The sequence below is a fragment of the Panthera leo genome, chromosome D2 (assembly GCF_018350215.1).
Source record: "Panthera leo isolate Ple1 chromosome D2, P.leo_Ple1_pat1.1, whole genome shotgun sequence".
In the NCBI taxonomy this organism is placed as follows: Eukaryota; Metazoa; Chordata; class Mammalia; order Carnivora; family Felidae; genus Panthera; species Panthera leo.
In genome coordinates, this window is record NC_056689.1 from 38,603,478 (window position 1) to 38,619,451 (window position 15,974).

The 15,974-nt window shown below is 57.8% G+C and overlaps 1 protein-coding gene across 6 annotated transcripts in view; it reads left to right on the forward strand.

Moving 5' to 3' along the window:
• The window catches only part of ZMIZ1 (zinc finger MIZ-type containing 1), a 233,733-nt gene that overhangs the window by 117,682 nt on the left and 100,077 nt on the right, over positions 1-15,974 (forward strand). For all 6 annotated transcript variants that reach the window (XM_042907519.1, XM_042907513.1, XM_042907518.1 and 3 more), the window contains 2 exons: positions 6,202-6,310; positions 12,715-12,828. In XM_042907519.1, coding sequence (XP_042763453.1) covers positions 6,251-6,310; positions 12,715-12,828 — 174 coding nt within the window. In that variant the 5' untranslated portion in view covers positions 6,202-6,250. The remainder of the gene's footprint in view (positions 1-6,201; positions 6,311-12,714; positions 12,829-15,974) is intronic.

The following is a 15,974-nucleotide window of genomic DNA, read 5'->3' on the forward strand; positions in this document are numbered from 1 at the left end:
TGGCCATCCATCCGTCTAATGAGCATTGCTGAGCACCTGCTGGGTACCAGGCCCCGGGCTAGGGTCTGGGAGTCTGTAACCGGAAAACATCCCAGCTGATGGGGCAGACGAATACAAAGACATTCCACTGGTCTGGTCTGGTACCACCAAGATGGTGCGTGACAGGTACACCGGGGGCATACGAATGGAAGTGAGTAGCTATACTGGTAGAAAACAAAGACGGTGATTTGGTAGATGAAGGGGACCAGGAATTCTGGGCTGAGGGACAGAGGCAAAGACGTGGAGGTGTGATCTTCAGAGCACAGTCCAGGGTACAGGGGGAGGACACAGGACGTGGCTGAAGTAGTGGGAGATGGTGGCCCACCAAGGAGGACCTAGACTGACACGCATGTGCGAGGTTGGCGAGTCCCTGCTGAAGCCAGGATCCGTGACACCTGCTCCTCTTGGAGTCTTGAGAGCTGGCGAAGGAGCTGGCTGGGATGGGTCCCCTAGCCCCGCCCCCCGCCCCAGGCTCTCCCTCCAGGCTGTCCCAAACTCGCTGGCCTTGGCGATGTCTGGGAACGCAGCCTCTGCTCTGCAGGCTGTAGGTACAGCTCCCCCCCCCCAACCCCCGTCCCTGCTGCCAGCACCGCTCGCCCCAGGGGATCTGAGCTGCAGATGTGCATGGTGATTGAATCATTTCTGCACACCACTGCTCACACAGCTCCCCTGGGGACCCCGCCACTTGCCTGTGCAAGCTGTCAGGAGATGTGTGTGCTCAAGTGCATCTGCGCTAGCACTTGAGTGTGCGTGTGTGTGTGTGTGTGTGTGTGTGTGTGTGCGTGCGCGCGCGCCTACACCTGAGTGTGCAAAAAGGGTGCATATGTATGCAAGCACGCACACACGTCCGCAAATGCGCCTCCCCTGGGTGCCTGTGAGTCAAGGGTACCAGTTGACTTGTTTGGCCGCAAAAGTGAAAAATAAAACATCCCGATGTCAGCGGAGCTGATGTTGGCCCGCTACCCTCCAGAGCTGCCTCCAGAGCCTCAGCACCCCACGTTTCCACAGGGCAGCGAAGAGCACCCCACTCCCTGTTTCCAGGGACAAAAGGGCCAAGGGCCATGGGGCCCCAAGGGCCATGATGTTTTCAGGGAGCCAGCCAGATGGGCTCCAGTCCCACTCTGCCCTTGTCTCCCTCTGCGCCCCCTCTACCACCCCCCACCCCACCCCTGTCCTGCCACACGAGGGCCTCCTGCATCTCTCGGCCCCCTACTTCCAAGCAGCCCTCTGTGCTAGCCACCAACCGAGGGGCAACGGGGCCAGCGCCGTGCTAGGTGGTGAGGAGTGGCATAGAAGCCTGGCCCTCCAAGACTTACCTGGGAGTCAGAAGACCACGCCGGCTCACGTGTCACCGGCAGAGAACATATCCGCCGTGTTAAGCCACGCTGAGCACAGGGTGCAAGGAAGAGTGGGTGGCCGAGGGGGCAGCGTCCCCGGAAACAGCGGCTCTCCCTCCCGGGATTCCTGGGGCTGCCCTGGGACGGGCTTACGTAGTTGTTAACGTCGAACATTCTACACTTGTTGAGATAGAGTTTCCCAACTAGCTGGAGCTCCTGACACACAAATCCTAAAATGTTCAAGTGGGAGGGGCTCTTAAAGGCTGGCTACCCTTTGTTTTACAGGTGGGAAAACGGAGGCCTGGAGGAAGGAGGCAGAGCAGGGTCCCCCCCCTCCCACCGAGACCCCTCCCCAACCTGACTCGTTTTGCAACTCCTACAGGCACGTGGCTGTTCAGACCAGGAGGGAGAGGGCTTGGGGCCAGAGCGGGTTGGGGGGCTTGACTGCTTGAGCCCACTGCCCGTTCAGAGATAGGCAGGAGGCCGGGGACGGGCTGGGGCTGTGGATGCACCCAGGGCCAGTACACGCCAGGGATCTCTAGTTGGGAGGGAGCCCGGCCACCGAGGGCACTGGAGCTGCAGCCACGGAGGATTTGTAGCTACTTGTAAAGGCTTAAAAGAGCCCAAGCTCTGAGGAGGGAGGCTGCAGCCCAGCGGAGCAACACTCCCATGGCGGAGGGCGACCTCTGCTGGCCAGTGAGCACATGGCCACTGCCCCCGCGCTGCCTGTTTGTAGGCAACTCGTTGCTGGGGGGGGGAGGGGGCGGCTAGCAAGTGGATGAGTTTGGACAGATTGGGTAGAAAAAGGGGACATCTCTTTGGGCCCAGACACAGCTTGAGTGGGGACTTCCAGGAGGCTCTGACTCCAGTCTTGGAGGAGTGGGAAAAAACCGTATTAACGGATAGAAAGTGTTTGACTCTCAGCCCAACGCCTTCCTGGCTGTGTGACCCTGGTCATGTTGCTTCCCCTCTCTTAGCCTTTTAGGATTAAGTAAATTACCAATGCACAGGGTCAGGCCTGGTGCCTAAACATGGCAGGTCCAGGACAAATGGAGGATTCCAGACTGCTCCTCAGTGAGCTGCCTGTCATAACTCCTTCGCCTCTCCACACCCAAGACTCTTAGCCTTCCACGCCTTCATCCTTTTTCTGTGGGGGCTGGAGCTGCCGGCCCCATCCATTCCTGGGGCCAATAACCCCAATTGTCCATTGATCTCCAATGTCACCTCACCTGTGAGCGTCTCCTTCATCAGCTGGACATTCTGTTCTATAGATTAAGACACATAGGACATGCAGTTGTCCCCATGATCTTCGCTATCTCTCCTGCTGCCTGCCACCCACCCTGAGTCTCACCAGTGTTCCAGGCCAGGACCGGGGGGCACTCAGCAAGGAGAAAAGCCTCTGGGCCCCAAGGTGGCTGCCTACGTGGGTCTGGGCTCCTGATGCCTGCTTAGGGCTTCCCTGGGTAGGCTGAGTGCCCCTCAGTTTCCAGGAACAACATATCGGTCATTCAATAATCATTAGCAAGGGCCCACTAGGTCCCTGACCCTACACAAAATACTGTGTGCATCCTGGGAAAAGTCTACCTAGAGACAGAGTCTTGTGAGGCCACCTAATCCCCACTCACCATCCTGCTCTACAAAAGGGGAATCCAAGACCTAGAAAGCCAGAGAAGTCTGCTCGAAACCGCCCACCCATTTGGGGGCACTTGGGTGCTCACTGCGGAGGAAGAGGGCCCTAAAGAGAGAGCCCCACAGTGCAGGTTTCTAGCCCTCTGGGCACTTAGCTTCACCAACAGCGCCCCCTGCTGGCCGACTGGGCACCATGACTCGTCCCTGGCCCCAGGAGCCCTCTGGGAGTGAGCGCTAGCTGGGGCTCTGTAGGAGTCAACTCAGAAGGAGAAACTCAGCCCCTGCCTGGGGAACCGACAGGAGTAGCAAGGAGAGCAACACTTCTCCCATGACACACACCTGCCACACCGCAGCAGTCTCCAGGGGGGACCCCCAGCCCCTCCCTACTCGTTGCACCAAAGTTTAGGTTGTAATGGGAAAGCCAGGATGCTGGAGCTGGCTGCGACTACTTAAACTTCTGAGCCTCAGTTTCCTCACTTAGAAGGAGCTCAACAAATAGTCGCCTAGTGGGTAAGACAGAGTGACGGCTGACTTGACCAAGAGTGCCATGAACATAAAAGAATTATCTTAATCTCTCCGTGGCCGAGAGATCTAGCAAGAAGACCCGGCACAGGACAGACAGATATTGAAAAGCATATACTGGGTGAGTTGGAAGCGTGCCTGGATGGGTACGTGTAGACTGAAGGTGTTGGGATGGATGCGTGGGTAAGTGGATGGGTAGACAGATGGGCGGACGGGCATTTAGACGGACAACGATGTATAGAGAAGTTGGCTATCTGGGACTATAAATGTGTGATAGGTGGGGTGGATGGAAGGATGTTGGTGGGCGAGGGTAGAAAAAATAAATGTTGGGCGCTACCCCCACTTTTACCTTTTTGTGGGAGAGTTCCAAGGCAGAGTGAACCCAGAAAGCATGTATCAGAAGTACAAATGCCCAAAGGACCCACACACCCCACTCCTAAGAGTATGTTCTCTAGATTAATTCACACGTGGGCGATGTGACCAATACAAAAGGTGACCCTGCAACACTGTTGGCAATAATGAATCTGGAGACAGCTTCGGGCCTCATCACTCGGTCTGCAGCGTGAGACTTCTGAGCGGAAGGGCCTCGTTTGGGGCCTCGGGCCTTAGAGCAGTGCCTGGCAGGGGTGGACATTCAGAATTTAGTTGGATAAATTTCAGAATTTCGTTGGATTCATTAGTACCTTGGAATACGGTGCAGCCATTAAAAAATGAAAAGGCTCTTTATGTCTTGATGTGGAATAAACTTTGAAATATTATCAAGAGGGAAAAAGCAAGGTCCAAGTAGTGTGTATAGAACGTTATCGTTTTATGTGTTTCTTAAGGGGTGGCAGGGGACAGTACCCATAGTTCTTTGCTTCTCTAAGATGAGACCCTCAGGAGACTGGTGACACTGGTCCTCCCAGGAAGGCCATCTGGGGGCTGGGGACAGGGTCAGCACTTCGCTGGATACCCTCGTGGGCTTTGATTTTGGAACCACGCAAATGAGTTGCCTTTTCAAGTACAAATGGAGCGGTGAGAAGTGCTTTGAAGGAACTGTGTAGCAAAGAGCTCCTTGGAAGACAACCAGGCCTTTCTTCCCAAGACTGTGCCTGGACACGCCATGCTGGTAGTTCGCTCAAGCCCAGGGTGCTCGTGCTGGGTTCAGAGAGCCAGGACATGGAAGCAGACAGGCACAGACAGACACAGTCCAGTCTCCTACTAACCATGGGGACTTGGCAGATCTCAGACCTCAGTTTCCTCATCTGTAAAAGGAGGATAATTTTAGTCTTACAGAGTGGGCATGAAGAGTAAAGGAGAGAATGCAGGGGCCCAGCATACCCGAAGTGCCTGGTAAATGGGACCTTTGGTGACACAGCAAGAGATGAGGGGCCTTCTGGGAGGGCAGTGTCACAGGATAGCAGAAGAAACCAAGGGCCATGGGCCTCTGTTCAGCACTCTGTGTCTGAACCATGTGTCTGCAGCCTGAAATGCCCGCTGGGTTACCGAAAGCAAACCCAGAAGCCATGGGCCGACTTCTGCTTTGCCCCAGGGACCTGGACCCCTGAACAGTGGGTAGACTCTCTCCTCTCTCTCCAGTTTTTTCTTTCTTTCTTTCTTTCTTTCTTTCTTTCTTTCTTTCTTTCTTTCTTTTCTTTTCTTTTCTTTTCTTTCTTTTTTTTCTCTCTTTCTCTCTCTCTTTCTTTCTCTTTCTTTCTCTCTCTCTTTCTTTCTTTCTCTGTCTCTGTCTCTCTCTCTCTCCATCTCTGCCTTTGCCATTGTCCGCCCCCCCCACCCCAGTGGCCTGAGGACCCCAGGGCCTTTCTGAAGGTGACAGGGTTGCCTTCATTTACTCAGCTTCCCCACCCGGAAGGAAGTCACACTCCTGTTAAAGTTCCCAAGGCCCACAGCCATTCAGGGAGTGAGCCCGGTGACCATGACATTCATGTACCCTGCCCACTGAGCCGTGAGCTGATAGTCGGAGCCCTAGTTCCTGGTATGGGCTTTGACACTGGCTCCCTGTGCCACCATGGGTGACTCGCTTCCCCCTCTGAGCCTCAGTTTCCTCGTCTTGAAAGGAGGGGTGGCGCTAAGTCCCGCCCTTCTCCTTTCCCAGGAAGGCAAAGGGGGAAATGGAATTGTGGTCCGTAGTGTGGAGAACTCTGAAGCATGGGGGGTTGGTGGGGGGGGATCCTGGTGCCACGACAGGATGCTGCACTTACGCCACACACGCAGTGAGGGTCACGTGGGAAGACCCCTGCGCGTGTGCGCGCACACACAGAGCCACATCACGTAGGCTGAGCCCTGAACTGGGAATCGGAAGGTGGGGTCGCCGTCCCCACCGCCCCCTAACACACATGCGCATGTGGTAACGTGTGTGCCGAATGTGCAGTTCACGTCGTGTCCCACGTGGCCGTGCCTGCGCAGTGCTCACGTGAGTCATCCCCAGAGATCACCCAGGAGCAACTCCTGCTCCCAGCCCAGGTGGGCTTCCCCGGGGGCTGGGCAGCTGTGGCCGAAGTTCCTCCCTCCATTGCAGGACCGGCTGGGACAGAGGCCGCCGCAGCTCAGAAAGGGCCCTGGAACCTGCCAGGAGCCACTGGGCCGGCACGTCCGCGTTGAGGCTGGGGAGTGGCCGTGAGGCCGTCGGGCCCGGCACGACCCCAGTGACACCCGCTCTCCTCTGTCTTCACAGGCTGGACAACGTTCATGGCTCTCGGGTAGAACCCAGTGAAACGGCCAGAATGAATTCTATGGACAGGCACATCCAACAGACCAATGACCGACTACAGTGCATCAAGCAGGTGGGTGTGCGGCCTGGGCCCACTCCTCCTCCCCTGCCCAGCCTGGCCCAGCTGGCGAGGGCCGGGCCGCCAAGGCAGCAGAGCAGGAGAGGTGCTGGCCTGCCCTACGTAGCCGGGCCTCTTGGGCACTGGGTGGAGGTGACAGCAGGCAAGGGCTCACTGCCTGGGTCTCCCTGACCCCCTCGTGAGAACATTCCTGGCAGAGATCAGCCTAACTCCTGCATTGCACAGCAGGGCTCACCTGCCGCCTCCGCCCTGTCCTGTCCCTTCCCTCCCCTCCCTCCCCTCCCCTTTCTCCCCTTCGCCTCCCTTCACTCTCCTCCCCTCCCTCCCCTCCTCCCTCCTCTCCTTTCCCTCCCCTCTCTCCCTCTCCTTCCCTTCCCCCCTCCTCCCCCTTCTCCCATTCCCTCCCCCCTCCCCTCCCCTCCCCTTCCCTTTCCTCCCCTCCCCTCCCTTCCCTTCCCCTTTGCTTCTCTCTCTTCCCCTCCCCTCCCCTCCCCTTCCTTCCCTTTCCCTCCCCTTCCCTTCTCTCTCCTCCCCTCCCCTCCCTTCCCTTCCCCTCCCCTCCTCTCTCCTCCCTTCCCCTCCCCTCCCTTCCCTTCCCCTCACCTCCTCTCTCCTCCCTTCCCCTCCCCTTCCTTCCCCTTCCCTCCCCTTCCTTTCCCTCCCCTCTCCTCTTCTCCCTTCCTTTCCCCTTCCCTTCCCTCCCCACCCCTCCCTTCTTTTCCCCTTCCATCTCCCCTCCCCCTCCCTTCCCCTCCCCTTCCTAGCTGTGTGATTTGGGGCCAGTGCCATGCTTTTCTGGGCTCTGCTGTGCCACCTGGGCCGCTGTGAAGATGCAGGGAAGTGCCCTTCTGCTCCAGTGGTTTCCTATAAAGAAACAGAAAAAGAGAAGGTTCTGGGGAATTTGATCATCTTACAGGAAAGGTAACTGAGGCACAGAGAAGAGAGGGGAGTCAGCTGAAGTCACACAGCCCAGCTTCACTTGTGTGAGGCGGGCCTCATCCCTGAGGGCAGCCAGCTCCCCGTCCTGTTGATGATCACACTGCGCTGAGGGGGTGCTCTGCCTGCCAGCCTCCTCTCCGGATTATTCAGAGTCGGGGCACATTCCAGGTGGGCTCAGAGCCCCCCCACCTCCCCCCCACTTTAAGAAGTCTGGCTGAACCAGGGTTGGTGGGCGCCCCCCAGTGTTGGCAGGGAGCGGCGCACTGCCCTCCGGGCGCAGCCTCCTGGCGGCCCTGAGTGCCTGTGCAGACTCTTAAGTGTTACTTTCCTCCAGAAAGCGCTTTGACATCAAAGAGACCTGGGCCCAAATCCTCATTCCTCCATGTGCCCACAGTCCCTGATCTCAGACCTGTCGCTTTGTTCCTCTGAGCCTCAGTTTCCCCACCCGTCACATGGGTCCGGGCTGTCGCATGGTGGCAGGGGCTGTTGTCCTCAGCGTCTCAGGGGCAGGGAAGCAAGCGCTGGGGTGAGCCCTCTGGCTTAGGTGGCTTAGCAGCACACTCAGGTCACCAGCATGGGCCACTGGCCTCAGGACCCCAGGGGGTGGGGGAGGGCAGAGCTCGCGGCCCCACCCCCCCTCCAGCCTGCCCTCCCTGAGCGCCAGGGCCCGGTGGAGCTGAGGCTGGTCCTTGGGAACGAAAGCGTGTGTCTTCTCGTAAGCATCGAGCACAGCTCTCTCTCGGAAGCCCGGGCAGGGTCTGAGGAGAGGAAATTGAAGAAGACTGGTTACAGATTGAACTTAGCCCAAACAGCAACCCCAAACGCCAATTACGCCTCTGCTCACAGTCACAGAATAGAAGCCAGACGGTGCCCTCCCTCCAGCCCTGCTCTTACCTCCTCCTGGAGGCTCTGCAGGGCTGTCTCCCGGCTCAGCCTGTGGCCCCACTTCTCCCAGCCCTGAGGGATGGGCCATCAGTGGCCTCCACCCCCAACAGTACAGTCAGGTGCATGAGCCCCTCCTAGCGCCAGGCACGGTGTTCCTTCTGACACCTGCTCACACCCTGACCTTTCTCCCGTGCCTGGCTCTGCGTCCCCAGAGATCAGGGTGCCCTTTACCCCTTTGAAGCATGGCACACGGGGCTCAGATTTACCAGCCAGCGAGGCCGAGCCCCCACTCCGCCACTTGCTAGCCACCTAACCCTGCTTAAGCTGCCACTCCACCCTGCTTGGTCTGCAGAATGATGCATCGTGATGGATGCCCAGCCAGTGTATGCCCGGGCAGCCGGAAGGCCAGGGATCTCCTCGGCCGCCCTCCCCCAGCCTGCCCGACCTGCGCATGTGCACACACGGGGCACGCAGAGCTGTGCGCTGGGGCCAGATCCCGACACGTTTGCGAGGGCGAGCGGGCCGTCCAGAGGCCTCCCTGGGCCATCCAGAGCTCCCTACCCTCCCACAGCCCCCTCCACACCTCCGGTCAGACACGGCTCAGCACTTAACGTCTGTCTGCTCCACAGCTGCCCCAGAGGGCGGCGTGTCTGGCTGAAGACTGTTGATTCTCAGACGTCCTCTAGCCTAATCAGAAGAGAAAAGCAAGCAGGTCTGCGTGCTCTGAGGATGACAGATGTGTTGGCTGTGCCTGGCTCTGGCGGGTGGGTCTGTGGCTCCCAGAGGGGGCCTTGCAGCCTCGGACTCCCCGCCCTGCCTCACTTCTACAGCACAGCAACCCCCCACCCCCACCCCACCCTGGTTCTAGCGTTGCTCACACTCACCATCCCCCAAGCAGCCCGCTGCCCCTCTTTCCTCCGGGCCGCTGGCTCGGCTGCCTTTCCCCCCCTCTCAGCCCCTGGGATGGGAAGAACCAGTGCCCTCTCCACAGTGTGCCCCACTCAGAGGTCACAGGCACATCTGGGCTGCACGTGCAAAGCCACACCAATCAGCGAATTCTTGCACAGCAGCCTCCCCCATCGCGTGGGCCCTTCTGAGCGTCTACACCCTCCAGCTCTGAGCCCCACTGCTTCCTGGGCACCCAGCCACCCCACCGACTCTGCTTTCTCCCTTGAGCTAGAGGCCCTGTGGGGCATGTGTCAGGCCTCCCTCCAGGCTGAGTTCCTTGGGGGCAGAGGACGTGTCGTATTCATCACAGTCAGCAGAGCCTAGCACGGTGCCCAGGCTGGGGCAGGGCCCACGAAAGTTGAGGGGAAGCAGGGGAGGGGTGAACTGATGGATGGAGAGGAGAGCTAAGGGAATGAGTGGGTGGGTGGATGGATGGACATAGGGATGGGCAGTTAGGCAGGTGGATATAGATGATGGATGGATAAATGGATGAATGAATGGATGGACGGGAGGTTGGAGAAATTCTGGATGGATAGATAGGTAGGTGAATGAATGATAGATGGGAAATGAAGATAGTAGTGAATGGTTGAATGGGTAAGTGGGCAAGGGGATGGATGGATGGATGGATGGACGGATGGAGTGATTCATTTTTGGATGGATGGGCAGGTTGTTTGATTCACAGATGAACTAATAAGAAGATGCATTCATCACGTGGTCTGGGTAGTCAATCCAACTTGGTCTAGGCTTTGTTGTCCCCTGCTCCTGCCCCAGCAGACTCAGTGGCCAGTGGATATAGCCCAGATCTTCTGAGGAATTGTGGAGACAGGCGGACTTTCTGGTGGGAGGTGAGCTATTAGAACCCAGTAACAGCCACAGCCAGGGAGGCCTCTGCCATTGATTCACATCTGTGCTGTCATCCACTGACCATCAAAGGCTGGCCACTCCACATGGCGCTAGGGACCTGTTCTGAAGTGGCCAGGTCGCTGACCGACAACACAGATGGACCATCCTTTGGACAGTTAACTGCTCACCAACCATTTCTGCGTGGGCCTGGCCTCGTGCCAGTCTTGAGAGTTCCACAGGTGAACAGGGCCCTATTTCTCCTCTCAAGATGCTCATAGGAGAGAAGAAACTGTACCAAGTTCAGAACAATAGCAGCCTTTACCTGGCACCTACTTGGTAATAGGGAGGTCATTATTTGAATCACTCCTAAACTTTGTAGCAGTCCTGTAAGCTGTGTGACAGCTTTTTACCAATGTGTGACCCCATTTTACCGATGAGGGGTCTGGGGCTCAGTGACTGAGATAAATAAGTCTGACCCAGGTCACCCGTTCCTGTGCAGTCCAGTGACCTCATAGACGAAACAGGAAACAAAAGCGCAGAGAGGGGATGGGTCTTGGGCCAAGGCCACAGAGCCACAGAGCAACAGTCACTGAACGGGATGCCCTGTGCCCAGTGTGTCGGGCCCACCAGTGACCACCCAGAACCCAAGCTGAAGGCCACATGAGCTGGCCGGCACAAAGGTGGAGAAGCTTGGAGGTGGGCTGGCCAAGATACGGACAGCTGCATGCTCAGGGGCCAGAACAAAACTGGGCCCCTGGGACTGGCCTCAGAGGCCACTTGTGAGCCCAAGAGCCCTGCAGGGTGAGGGTGCTATGGGCAGGCAGCTCTGAGAGCAGCATGTGGTGACTGCTGACCCTGCTAATTGGGTGTGACATCACATAAATAAACGGAATAACTCGGTTAGCAGAGAGAGGCTGCTGGGCAGGGAATTAGCCGATTTGCATGGCTTTCCACTCGGAGCCCAGACGGCCAGGCCACCCGTGGCCTCGGAGGGGGCACGGTTTAAAGAGAGAGCACAGGAGGCGGAGGTGAGGACCCACCCCTGCCCTCTCCAAGGGCCCTTTTCTCCATGTGGAGGTTCCTCCCAGATCTGCCTCTGCAGAAGGAGCCCGTGTGAGCCAGGGCTGAGAGCTGCACGGAACAGCTGTGCTTCCCGGGGAGACTCCGGGAGGCAGAGTCAGGGCCAAGGGCAGCCCCGCGTGGGAGCACCCCACGCGCCAGGCGCCTCGCCAGGGGCCGCACGAGTCTCATCTTGTCCAGCCCTCCCCGGCCCCGTGACGGAGGGCCTGCTGCTGTTCGCCTGCCCTCTCTCTCTCTCTCCTTCGCTGCTCCCTCTCCCTTTTCTCCCCTAGAGGCACCTTGTTCTAAGTCATTTCACTCTCTTCCGTCCATTTTAAAATTTTTCTTGCACAGACCATGTTGTAACGATAGTCACAAAACCCTAAGCGAAAGAAACAAAAGTTTCCCGCCGCTAAGCCGTGATCTGTCATCCCCCTTTTACAGAAGGGCCAACGGAGGGAGGTTGGGGAAGGTGAGGGACTGCCCTGGGTCAGCAGCAAGCGGGAGGTGAAGGCAGAGGGAGCCCCCGGCGCCCCACACTTTCCATTCCTTCCCAATTCTGGGATCTGGCCACTGCTAAGACCCCTCCCTGCTTCGGCTCCAGGGCAGACTTGAGCTGCAGGAGGGAATAGAGTGCCCCCCCCCCCCCGCAACCGCAGGGGAAGCCACTGTTCCCTGTCTCTCCCAGCACCAAGGCAACAGGGGCCTCAGAAGTTCCCACCAACCCTTTTGCAGCTGGCCTCACCTCCGACCCTTGTGGATACGCCCTAGGTGTCCCTCTGGAGGACCCACAGTCAGTGACACCCATCGCTGGGATCCCAGCTCTGCACCTAGCCTGCTGTGTGACCCTGGGCGAGTCACCCACCCGCTGGGCTAAGGCCCAGCCCCCCGGGGCCTGGGGAGACCTGGGCGGGGGTTAGAGAGTGAAGCGCCCACCACCCACCCAGTCGGCCCCGTGGCCTGGGTCCCAAGCAGAATCTAGAGGCCTTGGTGTCAAAATTCAGTCTCTGTTGACTCAGACCCGCTGACCGGGAGGGGCTTGAGTTCGGGCAGGGACCCCTCCCGACAATGCCAGCAGCTTCCGAGCCTAGCCAGACTGGGCCCGGGGAAATCTGGCTTTGGGGAGCTAAGTCACACACACCAGACCCCGGTGTGAGAATAGCCTGGGCGCAGTGTGCTTATAGTTGACTCCCTGGCTGAGTTTGGCCTGGGCGTCTCTTTCTGATCCACCTGACCCCTGCCCTTGGTGGGCCATGGCCGCACTTGCTCTGAAGCCAGAGCTGGTGGGCATCCAGACCTGGGTGGTGATGGTTAGCAGGAGTGGGCTTCACCAAGAAGGAATCTCCAGCGCAAGACTGCCCTGGCTTAGGGAGAGCCAGTCCCCAACTTGGGGGTCACGGGCTACCCTCCTGAACCCTGCAGAGCTCACCCACCCCTACTGCCAGCATCCAGGAAACACTTTAATACTATCATCTTTCTCCAGACCTTGGTTTTCCCATCTTTGCAATGGGGCTACTAACCCCCATCCTGCCAGGGATGAGGTGGGGTGGATGCAAAGGGAAAGCGAGAGAGAGGGAGTTTGAGAAGGTTCCTTATTCCTGGCCCGCCCCTTTCTTCGAGTCTCCTCCCCAGTGGGACCCAGGGTCTTCACCACCCCAGACCTGCACGTTGCCCTGCTGGCCTTGTTCCTGGAGCTTCATGCTGCCTCCTTCCCTCTCCCACAGCACTTACAGAACCCTGCTAACTTCCACAATGCCGCCACGGAGCTGCTGGACTGGTGTGGGGACCCGCGAGCCTTCCAGCGCCCCTTCGAGCAGAGCCTGATGGGCTGTTTGACGGTGAGTCTGCACCCCCTCCCCCACCTGCACCCAGGGCGGATGCCTGGGGACCCGTGTGCCTGTCCAGCTGTCGGAGAGGCCGCAGATAACAGAGGATGAGAGATAGAAAGACAGCAGTGCTGGAGGGCACAGCCCGTCTGTGTGCACCACCCCCCAACATACAGCCTCCGGGAAACCAGTCTGATGGGGAGACGCGGCTGTCAGAGTGATACGGGCTCCCCACACCTGATGGGAAACCACAGCGCCTAGCTGGGTTGGAGGGGGTGAGGAAGCTCCAGGTCTGGTGAGGGTAAATGTTCCACCCTCAGCAAAGCAGAATTTCTAGCCATTCTTTAAAAAGAAAAAAAAAAAAAAGTTTATTTTGAGAGAGGGAGAGAGAGAGTGTGCACACACAGGAGGAGGGGCAGAGAGAGAGAGAGAGAGAGAGAGAGAGAGACTCCCAAGCGGGCTCCACACTATCAACACAGAGCCTGATGCAGGGCTCGAACTCACAAACCATGAGATCATGACCTGAGCTGAAACCAAGAGTCAGACTCTTAACCGAATGAACCACCCAGGTGCCCTGAGTCATTCTTTTATCCGGTGGTTCATTCGTCCATTTGGGCAAACGTCTATCGAGCTCTTTTTGTAGTCATCCATTCTTCTACCCATTCATTTAAGCATTTAATGAGCTCCTACTACATCCATCCATCTGTCCAAATAAACATCGATTGAGCCCTCATTTATCACATATGATCCCCTCTGCGAAGCCCTGCGAAACCACAGAGTAAGACTTTGCCAAGCGCGATTCCCTCTTTAGCAGGGAGACCGGTGTGGAAAGAGATGGTCGAGAGAATTGTGTACGAGGTGAAGCGGCCCAGAGAAGGGAAGCGTGAACTGCCTGGGAGGTGGGGCGGCTTGTGGAAAACTGGGGCAAGGAGCTGCAGATACCCCTGCGGGTATCTTGGACAGCATGTGCAAAGGCCCAGAGAGACCACAGAACCCAGAGAGCCGAAATTCACTCAGCTTGATAAGGGCCTGGGTTGCAGGCTGAGCAGATGCCAGGCCCAGAACTTGTGGCATGATTTGCCAAGTCTCGGAGCTCACCGGCTGACAGCCATGGGGAAGGAGCTTGCTGCTTGTGAATGACCCCAGCCACATGACGTGCATCCATAAGCTCGAGGGAGCCTTGGGGACCAGTGAGGGCAGCTTCTCAAAAGGCCCTGAGTCAGCTTTTTTTTTTTTTTAATTTTTTTGAATGTTTATTTATTTTTGAGAGAGAGACAGAGAGACAGAGCATGAGCAGGGGAGGGGCAGAGAGAGAGGGAGACACAGAATCCAAAGCAGGCTCCAGGCTCCGAGCCGTCAGCACAGAGCCCGATGCGGGGCTTGAACTCACAAGCCGTGAGATCATGACCTGAGCCGAAGTCGGACGCTCAACCGACTGAGCCACCCAGGTGCCCCAGCCCTGAGTCAGCTTTGAAGGGAACATGGGTAAACAGATTTCTGGAGAGCCCAGCTACCCCAAGGCTTGGAGAGGAGGAGCCAAGGCAGATGCCTGGACAGGTAGGAATCTTTGGTGAAGTTCAGGGGCACCATGTTCCCTGAAAAGCTCCAGATGGGAGGGAGGCAAAAGGCCCAGCATGGCCCTGGCCTGGAGCAAAAGGAAGAGTGACATTCTCATGGGTCATCATTATAAAATGATGACCTTCTGTGCCCTTCTGTGCCTGCCACTGAGCGTGGTCCGCTGCATAGACCTTCTCACTGAATCCTTACATTCCATGAAGCCGGCCCTGCCATTGTCCCCGTTTTATAGAGGAGGAAACTGAGGCTTGCTGTGATGGCTTCCCAAGGTCACACAGCCAGCTAGAAGTGGGTGTGGGATTCAAGGCGAGACCCCTCTAGAGGGAATGCTCCTGGCCAGTGGGGATGCCAGCCGGGGTGGGGGGCGGCTCCTCAGGGCTCCTCCATTTGTCCGAGGCCGATGCTGTCTGGTTTCCTTGGGACCACGAGGCCAAATCAGGCGCCGCCCAGCCCTCCTCATCCTCCAGCCCGCTGGGCTCCCCTCCCTCTACCAGCTCCCTTAATCCTCTTTGCGGGGATCCTGGTTCAGGCTAAGCCCCACAGGCAGGGACAGATGTTACTAGAGGCCCCCTCATTCCCATCCCAGCTGCCAGCAGCCATAAGTCAAGCAGGAGGTGGGGGACCATGCGCAAGGTGTGGCCAGACTGGCTGCCACAATCCCCTAGCACCCCGCCCCGAGCCTGGCCCTGCCTGGGATATAGGGATTCAGAGCTGAATCAGACAATGGCCCCGTGCATGCTGGATGGGCATGGGGTGTGAGGTGACCAGTAGCTGGCCCCGCCCCAGCTCTGCCATTTATTCACTGAACAGACATTCACTGAGGCCTTATGCCGGGCACTGGAGGAGTGCACAAGCACAGCGGACCTCTCTCAAGCAGCGTATGTTCCAGTGAGGAAGGGAGGCACTGAACTCATAAAAGAGTAAATAAGGACATACATCAGTGCCCTGGGAGAGGGGTAGAGTGCTGGCTGGGAAAAGTCTCCTGAGGAGGTGACCCCCAGCCGAGACCTGAATGGCAAGAAGGAGTCATCCATGAGAGGGGAGGGTGCTCCGGGCAGAGGGCACTGCTAGTGCAAAGGCCCTGAGGCTTGATTTGTTCAAGGAACAGAAGGAAGTCTCAGATGGCTGGAGCACAGAAGAGGGAGAAGGATACAAGAAAAGGTCAAAAAGGGAAGCAGCAACAAGCCAAGACAGGGCCTGCAGCTGAGGGAGAAGAGCTTGGATATTATTTGAAGGGTGATGGAGGGCCTTGAAGGATCTTAAGCAGGTGAGTGATGGGATATGATTTGGGTGAGGACAGAAGCACTAAGGGGAGCGTCCTTGGAGGATAGGCTGGAAGGATTCTGGAGGTCTTCCCGGAGGAGGGAGCCCAGGGAGGAGCCCGTAGGCTCTGACTAGCCAGTGGGGAGGCTGTGGCTTCCTGGGCAGGGGCAGCTGTGTGGACAGAGGCACAGCACCAGCTCTCCTGGGCCTCCCCTCATCACACGACAGCCTAAGGCACGCACTTGTTCAGTGTGGGCTTTGACCCCCACCTCTCTGGCCTGCTGCCTAGCCAGAAAGGGGCCTTTGGTTCACCTGCCTCA